General features: G+C 47.7%; 1 protein-coding gene across 4 annotated transcripts in view; it reads right to left on the minus strand.

The window, feature by feature from the left end:
* Positions 1–12,015, minus strand: part of TRAPPC9 (trafficking protein particle complex subunit 9) — a 691,224-nt gene that overhangs the window by 640,599 nt on the left and 38,610 nt on the right. For all 4 annotated transcript variants that reach the window (XM_073590384.1, XM_073590386.1, XM_073590387.1 and 1 more), the window contains exon 9: positions 7,470–7,613. In XM_073590384.1, coding sequence (XP_073446485.1) covers positions 7,470–7,613 — 144 coding nt within the window. The remainder of the gene's footprint in view (positions 1–7,469; positions 7,614–12,015) is intronic.

Genomic DNA, 12,015 nt, shown 5'->3' on the forward strand with positions numbered 1-12,015 from the left:
CCAAAAGTATTGACACCCCTGCAATTCTGTCAGATAATACTCAGTTTCTTCCTGAAAATGATTGCAAACACAAATTCTTTGTTATTATTATCTTCATTTAATTGGTCTTACATGAAAAAACACAAAAAGAATTGTCCTAAAGCCAAATTGGATATAATTCCATACCAAACATAAAAAAGAGGGTGGACAAAGGTATTGGCACTGTTCGAAAAATCATGCGATGCTTCTCTAATTTGTGTAATTAACAGCACCTGTAACTTACCTGTGGCATCTAACAGGTGTTGGAAATAACTAAATCACACTTGCAGCCAGTTGACATGGATTAAAGTTGACTCAACCTCTGTCCTGTGTCCTTGTGTCTACCACATTGAGCATGGAGAGAAGAAAGAAGACCAAAGAACTGTCTGAGGACTTGAGAAACCAAATTGTGAGGAAGCATGAGCAATCTCAAGGCTACAAGTCCATCTCCAAAGACCAGAATGTTCCTGTGCCTACCGTGCGCAGTGTCATCAAGAAGTGTAAAGCCCATGGCACTGTGGCTAACCTCCCTAGATGTGGACGGAAAAGAAAAATTGACAAGAGATTTCAACGCAAGATTGTGCGGATGTTGGATAAAGAACCTCGACTAACATCCAAACAAGTTCAAGCTGCCGTGCAGTCCGAGGGTACAACAGTGTCAACCCGTACTATCCGTCGGTGTCTGAATGAAAATGGACTATATGGTAGGAGACCCAGGAAAACCCCACTTCTTACCCCGAGACATATAACATGGATTTTTGTGAGTACTCACCGTAAAATCCTTTTCTCCGAGACGCTCATTGGGGGACACAGAGACTGTGGGTGTATGCTTCTGCCGCTAGGAGGCTGACACGAAGTGAAAAAAAGAGGTTAGCTCCTCCTCCACAGTATACACCCTCGCCCCTATTGCGGGCGGAAATCAGTTTGGTGCCAAAGCAGTAGGACAACAAATCAGTCTTAATACAGGTACAACATGTCCAAAGGAAAAACACCACCCTTATATCAAATAAGTAAACACATTCATTTAAACAAGAGCCAACTGGCTAATAGGGTGGGTGCTGTGTCCCCCAATGAGCGTCTCGGAGAAAAGGATTTTACGGTGAGTACTCACAAAAATCCATGTTTCTCCTTCGTCTCATTGGGGGACACAGAGACTGTGGGACATCCTAAAGCAGTCCCTGGGTGGGAAGTTGACTCACCGATCCAAGCTACATGCACCTCCTGTTTAAAGGTGCGCCACCGTTGCTTGGAGAATCCTTCTACCCAAGGCTTGCATCTGCCGAGGCCTGAGCATGGATATTATGTTTGGCAAATGTGTGCAGGCTGGACCAGTTTGCTGCCTGCAACCCTGTTCCGTCGAAGCCTGATGCCGAAGCGCCCAAGAGGCGCCCACCGCCCGGGTAGAGTGCGCTCTGATCCCTGCTGGAATCGGCGTGCCTCTAATGCAATAGGACTCCTGAATAGTCAAACGAATCCATCTGGCTATGGTTGTCTTTGAGGCAGCGAGTCCCTTCCTGCGTTCTTCAGGGAGCACGAACAGCGTGTCCGTCTGAGAAAAGGGTGCCGTCCGCGACACGTACCTCCGGAGGGCTCTTACCAGGTCCAACGTGTGAAGAGCCTTCTTCCACACAGTGCACCGGTGCTGGACAAAATGAAGGCAAAACAACATCTTCATTGATGTGAAAAAGAGAACACGACCTTCGGCAGAAAAAGAGGGGCTGGTCTGAGGACCACCTTATACCTATGGAAAGTGAGGAACGGAGCTCCGCAGGATAGAGCCGCCAGCTTTGAAACCCGCCTGATGGAAGTGATGGTCACTAAGGGAACAACCCTCTAGGAAAGGTACCTCAAAGCGATATCCTGAAGCAGTTCCAAAGGAGCTTCCTGCAGAAAACTTAGGACTATGTTAAGAACCCAGGAGTCCATCGGCGCCATAAAGGGAGGTATCAAGTGAGACACTCCCCGGATGAAAAGTTTTCACCTGCAAATTGGTAGCAACCCTGCACTGGAACCGGACGGATAAGGCCGACATTTGTCTCCTGCTGAAACCTGGGGCAAAGCCCGAGTCTAATACTCTACCGACTGAGCTATCCGGGCTCTTTGAGCCCGACTGGCGAAAAACCAAGATGCTGGAGATCGAGCATCCTAGCCGAGAAACAGCGCGGCCTCGACATCAAGCAAAGAACACCTTCCAGGTGTGGTGGTATATTCATGCTGAAGCAGGCCTCCGGGCGCTAATCGTTGTAGCGACCACCTTGCTCCTGAACCCTGCCTGGGTTAGAATCCAAGATTCAACGGCCCTGCCGTCAAACACAGGGTCCCTGAGATCGGGTGGCAGATTAGCCCTTGAGACGGTAGATCTGGGCGCTCTAGCAGGCCGAATTGCTCCTATCCCCAATAAGTTGATCGGGAGGCGTGCCTCCTGTGGCGACCACCGTTTCTGGGTTGTGTGGTGGCAAAAACCGCTCCCCAACCGAGGAGACTGACGTCTATTGTCATTATCAGCCCATGACATGGGGGGAAAAGCCTCCCCTAGGCCAGAGAGGAACTGGTTATCCACCATCCGAGCGACTGCCGGACCTGGGACAGTTTGCACCGCCGATCGAGCATGAAAGGATTCTTGTCCCAGGCTGACACGAGACGTGCTGCAGGGGGTAAAGGATGGAACTGGACGAAAGGTATCGCTTCGATTGCTGCCACCATTTTCCCTAGGATCCCTATCGCGGATCGGATGGTGTGAGGGACTGGTTGGCGTAGTGTCCGGACTCCCTGCCGGAGACTAGCGCCCTTTCCTGAGGGAGAATTATCAACCTTCAGCAAGTGTCGAAGATCATTCCTAGGAAGGAGATCCTCTGAGCTGGCACAAGGGATGATTTCCTTGCATTAACCAACCATCTAAGCGGCAAGAGTATCTAGCGTGATGTTGACACCTTCTTCACATGCCCGTATTGACGGGCCCTTGACCAAGAGGTCGTCCAGATAAGGCAAGACGACTATGCCTCAAGAATGCAGTGTGGCCCTGACAATTGCCATAACTTTTGTGAACACTCTGGGAATATGCAGAAATGCGTCCTGGCTGTCAATTGAGGCCAAGTATTCTCACTGCTCCATGACCGCTATGACTGAACGGAGACTCCATCCGGAAATGTCTGATTCTGATGAATTTGTTCAGAAGCTTTAGGTCCAAAAACAGGCCTGACAGACCCGTCCTTTTTGTATAACGTGTTTCAAGTGCCCTTTAACCCGAAAAAAATGCCGTTTTGGACGTTCTCTGCCGCTGCACTATGTCCTCACACTCAGGGTGAGGGAAAAAAATTCTGTGCGGCCGCTTCACTCGTTTACATGCCACTTTATGCCCCGTAGCCGCTGCGGTCTCATCCTCAAACCCAGGGTCTGATTGGTGGCTTCTATGAGGCTGTCCACTGTTTCACGTGACTCTGGAGTGTCCAGGTCAATGGGCTCATCTGAGTCGCAATCTGAGATATGGTCGCTATCAATCACTGGTGACGGGGAGCGAGAGGCAGATCTTACGGATGCCGAAGGCACCGGATGGACTGGGCGACACCATGTGGATTCGTTTCCCCCGGGTCTGCCTGGAGTGAGGGCGGCCCCTGCAGGCTCCTGTGAGGTGGAGGTTCCCTCTAAAGTCGGCGAGACACTGTCCCTGCCCCTATCTGGGGCTTGAAGGGCTTCTATTGCTCTCGCAAGCGACGCCATGTACTGTGACAGTGATCGGGCCCACTCCGGGGGATTTGACACATTGGTCGCGGTCGCAGGGGAAGGCTCCTGGGCGTGTTCGGAACTACAGGCTTCATATAACTTAATAGTCTGCGCTTGCGTGAACACAAACCCACAGGAAACGCATGCGGTATCAAGGAACGTGTGCTTTTTCCCCCTTCCCCAGACATACCGCAGAAAAAAAAAAAAAAAAACAATTTTCTCTCTCTTTAAGGCATAAGGGGGAATGAGGAGAAGGAGGATAACTTGCCCTAGTGTGGCTCCGGGACGGGGTCGCACTTACCCGGCTCCTGCTGTCTCCCCGCGCTCCTGATCCTGCTGTTCCTTCCTCTCTGGGTAGGCCGAGATGCTCTCCTGATCGCAGCCTACCCTGTTCTTAAGCCGGGGCCTCGACTTACTCCAGTGCTCGTCCCGGACCTGGGGGCGGCGCTGGATCTGACGTCACGCGGGGGGGGGGGGGGCGGATCTGACGTCACGTCGGGGGGCGGGTCCTCCCCCCGCGGCCTAGGCCGAAGCTGCGGGCTAAATTTAATACTGCCCGCCCGCCCGAGCAGGGGCGCGCTTAGCTGGATTGCAACCCCGTGCTCTCGACCCTGCGCTCCCCCGGTACCCCCCTGAAGCGCCCCCTTCCCCAGCTGGGGGATTTCCCTGCGCCCACTGGCTACAGGTATGGAAGGGAGGAAGGAGAAAGGGAGGCAGGAGGGAGGAAGCGGCGAAGGGAGAGGAAGGAGGGAGCTGCTGCTGATCACCGCCTTGGTTACTCTGCAGCTCCAGCTCTGAGATGCTGGGGCATACGAAATTTTCCTAAGCCTGGAGCCTCTCGCTGCCCAGGGGCCCTCCCAGCCCAACCATACCTCCTTGAGGCCATGAGGTAATCCATTTTCGGACGGTGCAGGCACCCTAGCTCCGTCCGCCTTGCCTGGGCGAGGAGAGGGACCGTCGGCCGCCATGCAGCACCGCCGTCATGCGTTGGTGTAGCAGTGGGGGCGCACAGACTAGTCTTGTGCCTCTGTACAAGCCCATGGTTTCACTACCTAGGGATGGACAGGGCTAAGTCTGGCATAATGTCCCACGTCGCGGGAGAGGGAACGTGGAGGGACACACACACGTGCTCGCCCGTTGTTGGTTTGGGGAAATCGGATCCTTTCAATAGGATCCGTCGCCCCTGTCTTATCTTCTCAGAAAATAAAAAAGAAAAATAGATGTCTGGGGAAAAGTCCCAGAGATGTCCCTCGGTGCGGGAAAGGATACGCGGAGGCGATACTCGCGCGTGCTCGCCCGTTGATGTTTTGGGGAGATCGGACCCTTTGAATAGGGTCCGTCGCCCCTGTCTCCTCTTCATAGCGAGAAAAATATATAAAAAAAAAAAATAGTCTGGAGAGACCCAGAGAGCGTGTGCCTCCATCAGACACTAAGCAAAAAACTGATTTCCGCCCGCAATAGGGGCGAGGGTGTATACTGTGGAGGAGGAGCTAACCTCTTTTTTTCACTTAATGTCAGCCTCCTAGCGGCAGAAGCATACACCCACAGTCTCTGTGTCCCCCAATGAGACGAAGGAGAAAAAGCCAGGCTGGAGTTTGCCAAAACTTACCTGAAAAAGCCTAAAACGTTTTGGAAGAATGTTCTCTGGTCAGATGAGACAAAAGTAGAGCTTTTTGGGCAAAGGCATCAACATAGAGTTTACAGGAGAAATAAAGAGGCATTCAATGAAAAAAACACGGTCCCTACAGTCAAACATGGCGGAGGTTCCCTGATGTTTTGGGGTTGCTTTGCTGCCTCTGGCACTGGACTGCATGACCGTGTGCATGGCATTATGAAGTCAGAAGACTACCAACAAATTTTGCAGCATAATGTAGGGCCCAGTGTGAGAAAGCTGGGTCTCCCTCAGAGGTCATGCGTCTTCCAGCAGGACAATGAACCAAAACACACTTCAAAAAGCACTAGAAAATGGTTTGAGAGAAAGCACTGGAGACTTCTAAGGTGGCCAGCAATGAGTCCAGACCTGAATCCCATAGAACACCTGTGGAGAGATCTAAAAATGGCAGTTTGGAGAAGGCACCCTTCAAATATCAGGGACCTGAAGCAGTTTGCCAAAGAAGAATGGTCTAAAATTCCAGCAGAGCATTGTAAGAAACTCATTGATGGTTACCGGAAGCGGTTGGTCGCAGTTATTTTGGCTAAAGGTTGTGCAACCAAGTATTAGGCTGAGGGTGCCAATACTTTTGTCTGGCCCATTTTTGGAGTTTTGTGTGAAATGATCAATGTTTTGTTTTTTGCTTCATTCTCTTTTGTGTTTTTTAATTTAAGACAAATTAAATGAAGATAACACCACCAAAGAATTTGTGTTTGCAATCATTTTCAGGAAGAAACTCAGTATTATCTGACAGAATTGCAGGGGTGTCAATACTTTTGGCCACAACTGTACATACATTAGTGATCCTGAGTTACATCCTGTATTATACCCCAGAGCTGCACTGACTATTCTGCTGGTGCAGTCACTGTGTACATACATTACTGATCCTGAGTTACATCCTGTATTATACTCCAGAGCTGCACTCACTATTCTGCTGGTGCAGTCACTGTGTACATACATTACTGATCCTGAGTTACATCCTGTATTATACTCCAGAGCTGCACTCACTATTCTGCTGGTGCAGTCACTGTGTACATACATTACTGATCCTGAGTTACATCCTGTATTATACTCCAGAGCTGCACTCACTATTCTACTGGTGCAGTCACTGTGTACATACATTACATTACTGATCCTGAGTTACATCCTGTATTATATCCCAGAGCTGCACTCACTATTCTGCTGGTGCAGTCACTGTGTACATACATTACATTACTGATCCTGAGTTACATCCTGTATTATACCCCAGAGCTGCATTCACTATTCTGCTGGTGCAGTCACTGTGTACATACATTACTGATCCTGAGTTACATCCTGTATTATACCCCAGAGCTGCATTCACTATTCTGCTGGTGCAGTCATTGTGTACATACATTACTGATCCTGAGTTACATCCTGTATTATACCCCAGAGCTGTACTCACTATTCTACTGGTGCAGTCACTGTGTACATACATTACATTACTGATCCTGAGTTACATCCTGTATTATATCCCAGAGCTGCACTCACTATTCTGCTGGTGCAGTCACTGTGTACACACATTACATTACTGATCCTGAGTTACATCCTGTATTATATCCCAGAGCTGCACTCACTATTCTGCTGGTGTAGTCACTGTGTATGTACATTACATTAATGATCCTGAGTTACCTCCTGTATTATACTCCAGAGCTGCACTCACTATTCTGCTGGTGCAGTCACTGTGTACATACATTACATTACTGATCCTGAGTTACATCCTGTGTTATACCCCAGAGCTGTACTCACTATTCTGCTGGTGCAGTCACTGTGTACATACATTACATTACTGATCCTGAGTTACATCCTGTGTTATACCCCAGAGCTGTACTCACTATTCTGCTGGTGCAGTCACTGTCTACATACATTACTAGTATGTTACTGATCCTGAGTTACAGCCTGTAACACCACCAGCAGAATAGTGAATGCTGCTCTGTGAAGAAGTAGTGAAGAAGTAACACAGGAACTTTTTTTTCCACTTTTTTTGCGGTGTGATGATTCCTTGGTTATTGACGCTATAGCTTCTGTACCAATCAGTTTTTGGAGTGAGCTCGACACTTACCCTGATCAGACAAGAAGTCCAGCATGGTGTGTAAAAGGAAGGACAGATGGCGAACACACAGGGCGGGGTTGCCCAACCTCCGTGAGGCGTAGACGAAGTTATGTAATAACTGCATCTGCACAGCTGCCCATCCGCGGTGAGCACCTGGAGAGGAGGAAGTAAAAATTCTGTTGTCAGACAAGTTGGGGAGAACACTGGGGGTCGCGCATGAATAGGGTCGGTCATGCAGCTTGTGCAATGATAAAAATCCTGTCTATAGCCACCACTAGGGGGAGCTCAACATATCTATTATACAGCTCCTATTAAAATCAGTGGAAACTGTGAGCTCCACCTAGTGGCTGCTAGCTGCCATCACAGTCAATTCATCTTTGCCAGGAGGAAAGGTAATTTAAAATCTATTACAATTTATTCCCCAAATTCGTGTTTGTGAGACGACTCCCGGAGTACCCTGCACCTTGGCTCAGTTCCACCATGCTGAACGTCTTAATAAATTCTATCATCAATCTGGCTTCTCTACCCCAATAACTCAGAATTAATTTTCTCCGGAGCTGCGCTCTCTCTCAGGCAGTGTCACACCAGAGAAGATTTTGCTATTCTTTTCCCTTTTCTTGCTTTTGTTTTGCTTCTTAAACAGATTAGGAGCCGCGCTTTGCTGCCGGCGACCACGAAATGAAATTAAAATATTAAACGCAGATTTATAAAAGCTTTTATACTTCAGCAACTTCTGCCTTTAAAATAAAAATAGAAAAAAAAAAAGAGAAAAAAAATGAGAAAGCAACCGAGGCGGCGGCTTTCATATCGCTGACAAAAGAACAACATTAAACGCTCCTAAGTGAGATTATAGGGAGCGGAGAAAAGCTGCCGAAATATCTGTGCCCAGGTTTCTATGGAAAACATGGTGTCTACAGGCAGAAAACAAATTACCGCGCCAAGAAGCCCATTCCTTCTCATTTTACTTTCAATTTTTGTAACCTTTTTTCTCCCCCTTTTTAGTTACAGAAGTGAGCTGCATTACCCAGGAACGTCCAGTGCACGGCGCTGTAGAGTGACAACTCCGTACACTGCCTTGATAACAGCTTTTCAGTGGTGGTTCCTGATATTTACGTCCTATCCTACCAAAATATCTTAGTCCTGAACTCCTCCTTAAGGGTAACATAATTTTTTAGCTATTTTATCTCTAAACTTTTTTTTTCATTTACATATTTCATATTTGACATTGACCATGTAACACACGGGTGAGGAACCTCAGGCCCAAGGCCTCGATGACCTTTTCTCTAGACCTCGGGCAGATTCCTAGGGACTGTACTTGCAGCATCTCCTCCTGATCTCTGTGCCGCAGCCCCATGTCTCCCGTGGCGTCTATGCCGCAGCCCCATGTCTCCCGTGGCGTCTATGCCGCAGCCCCATGTCTCCCGTGGCGTCTATGCCGCAGCCCCATGTCTCCCGTGGCGTCTATGCCGCAGCCCCATGTCTCCCGTGGCGTCTATGCCGCAGCCCCATGTCTCCCGTGGTGCTTATGGGGCTGCAGCACTATACTCCTATGGGGCTGCGGCACTATACTCCTATGGGGCTGCGGCACTATACTCCTATGGGGCTGCGGCACTATACTCCTATGGGGCTGCGGCACTATACTCCTATGGGGCTGCGGCACTATACTCCTATGGAAGTGCATTATAGTGCTATGGGGGTACATTATACTGTTTTGTCGGTGCATTGTACTATATATGACTATGAAGTACATTATACTACTATGGGGGTGCATTATACTGATATATATATGACTATGGGGTACATTATACTATTTTGGATGACTATGGGGTTAATATGGAGACATAGGGGAAGTACGGAGAGACATAAGGCAAAATGGGAGGACACGTAGGGTCCAGAATGTGGGATATTTTTACTGTAGGGACGAATTAAAGGATATTAGTTTTGAGGATACTGTTTTTAGTGTGGGGGTGGAAAAACGGTGATGTCGTGTTACTGTGCAGGGTGACACGGTCGCTTTTCTTCTTCATCTGGCGTAGTGTAGAGGTTGGGGAAAAAATTGGGGAATGTGCTCTAGATAACTGCTATTTTTTGCAGAGACGAGTCCTGGCTGGAAGAAGTGATGGCGGTGTGCGCTGGATGAGGATGAAAAGCGAAGATGAAAGACTTCAACTAGCAACATCTCCGGTGAGTCAGTGTGTTACCTATACACTGACACTATACACTGTATACTATATACAGAGCTCCTGTGTATAATGCCACTGGTGATCACTGTATTACCTGTACACCAACACTATATACAGAGTTTCTATGTATAATGTCACTGATGATCACTGTATTACCTGTACACTGACACTATATGCAGAGCTCCTGTATATAATGTCAGTGGTGATCACTGTATTACCTGTACACTATATAGAGCTCCTATGTATAATGTCACTGATGATCCCTGTATTACCTGTACACTATATACAGAGCTCCTGTGTATAATGTCACCGGTGATCCCTGTATTACCTGTACACTATACACTATATACAGAGCTCCTGTGTATAATGGCACTTATGGTGATAATGGGTGTGTGTTTTTTTATTAATAATCAGTATTGTAGCATTCGGTCACTATGTTGTGGTAATATGTGACCTGGTCATGGTGTGGCAGTATTTGTTCCTTGTATGTGCTATTATTTGGGTATAGCTATGATAGTCCTAATTCAATAAGATAATGCATTAAGTGGGAAAAAGATATGTCTCTCGAATAAAAAATATAAGGAGTAAAATCCTGCAGTGGCAGGTATACTACCACTCAAATAGGTTCTATGACACAGATGATCACACTCAGTAGTATACCTGCCACTGCAGGATTTTACTCCTTATATTTTTTATTGGAGAGACATTTTTTCCCACTTAATGCATGATCTTTAGATTCCCCTGATGAATCCCTCTGATTGGGGAATTAATATGCAAATTGCCTCTTCAGAGAGGAAGAGGACTTGAACTCTATAGCGCCACCTGTTGGTAGTAGCGATCCTACAAGTAATAATCAACCCTTTAAATGGAATCGGTCACCCTTTTTTTTGCCCTATTAGCTGCCGGCATAGACATCGGGGGCTTATCTACAGCTGTAATGCATTCTGTAATGCTGTAGATAAGCCTCCGATGTAACCTGAAAGAGAAGAAAAACGAGTTATATTATACTCACGGATGTGTGCGGTCTGGTCCGATGGGTGTTGCGGTCCGGTTCGGAGCCTCCCTTCTGCATGCGATGACGTCCTCTTCTCCCGTCCTGTAATGGCTCCGGCACACTGCCCTGTTGAGGGCAGAGCACAATTCTGCAGTGCGCAGGCGCCAGACCTCTCCCGATGCCTGCGCACTGGAGTACTCTGCTCTGCCCTCAACAGAGCAGTGCGCCTGCGCCGGAGTCATTACAAGACGGGAGAAGAGGACGTCATCGCGTGGAGGGAGGCACCTGAAGGGACGGCGACACCCATCGGACCGGAACGCCCACCTCGGTGAGTATAATATAACGTGTTTTTCTTCTCTTTCAGGTTACATGAGAGGCTTATCTACAGCATTACAGAATGCATTACAGAATGCTGTAGATAAGCCCCCGATGTCTATGCCGGCAGCTGAAAGGCCAAAAAAAGGGTGACAGATTCCCTTTAACGAGTCTTGTAATATGACTTAGGATAAAAGCCAAATCAGAATCTCAGTTTGCAGACACAGTGTTTCGGGCTATTGGCCCTCATCAGTGTAAAGTATGAGAACTGATTTGCCTAGCTGAGAGGCTCTGGACTGGGGTCTAAGGGGTAAGGTTTCTCCTTGTGGAGAGTGACATACCCGCTCTGGCTTGTCAAGGTAAGGAGGCTTATTCGCCGTGCAATGCTCCTCTGGGAAAATAATATGCAAATTGCCGCTTCAGAGAGGAAGATGACTTGAACTCTATAGCGCCACCTGTTGGTAGTAGCGATTCTACAAGAGGCAATTTGCATATTATTTTCCCAGAGGAGCATTGCACGAAAGGTCGAGAAAAAAATTTCTGCCAATATTAACCTGCTCTTTATCTGTAAAATTCAGCATAATCAAACATTTTTTTTTAAAAAAAAAAAACAACTTTATTTTACATATTTTGAGAGCCATAACTTTGATTTTTTGGCAAAAAAGCTACTTGCCAACGGTACATCATATTTTTTAACCACCTTTATTTTTTGAGACGTGGGCAGGATGAACAAAAAACAGCAACTCTAACACAGGTGTTTCTTTTTTATTTATTTTTTTTTACAACACCCACTGGTTAGGTTAAATAGGTTGTCCAGGCTTGGAGTTCAAGTCTGCACGCTGTCAAGAATATCCAGTGCAGGCCCCGGGAGCGTGCGGTCAAGTGACCCCCAAGCATGCATTTTGCCTACTTCTGGACACATTCAGACTAGATGTATCTGGCTTCGCTCATTTCACTTGTATTGTGCAAGGATGTGCATGTCTAGTTGGCACGTGACCGCATGTATGCTCCCGGCCCTGACACTGGAGAATCCTGGATTCACAAGTCTGCAGTCACATAGAGT

Source organism: Dendrobates tinctorius, unplaced genomic scaffold (genome assembly GCF_039654945.1).
Source record: "Dendrobates tinctorius isolate UK_male_01 unplaced genomic scaffold, ASM3965494v1 ptg000116l, whole genome shotgun sequence".
In the NCBI taxonomy this organism is placed as follows: domain Eukaryota; kingdom Metazoa; phylum Chordata; class Amphibia; order Anura; family Dendrobatidae; genus Dendrobates; species Dendrobates tinctorius.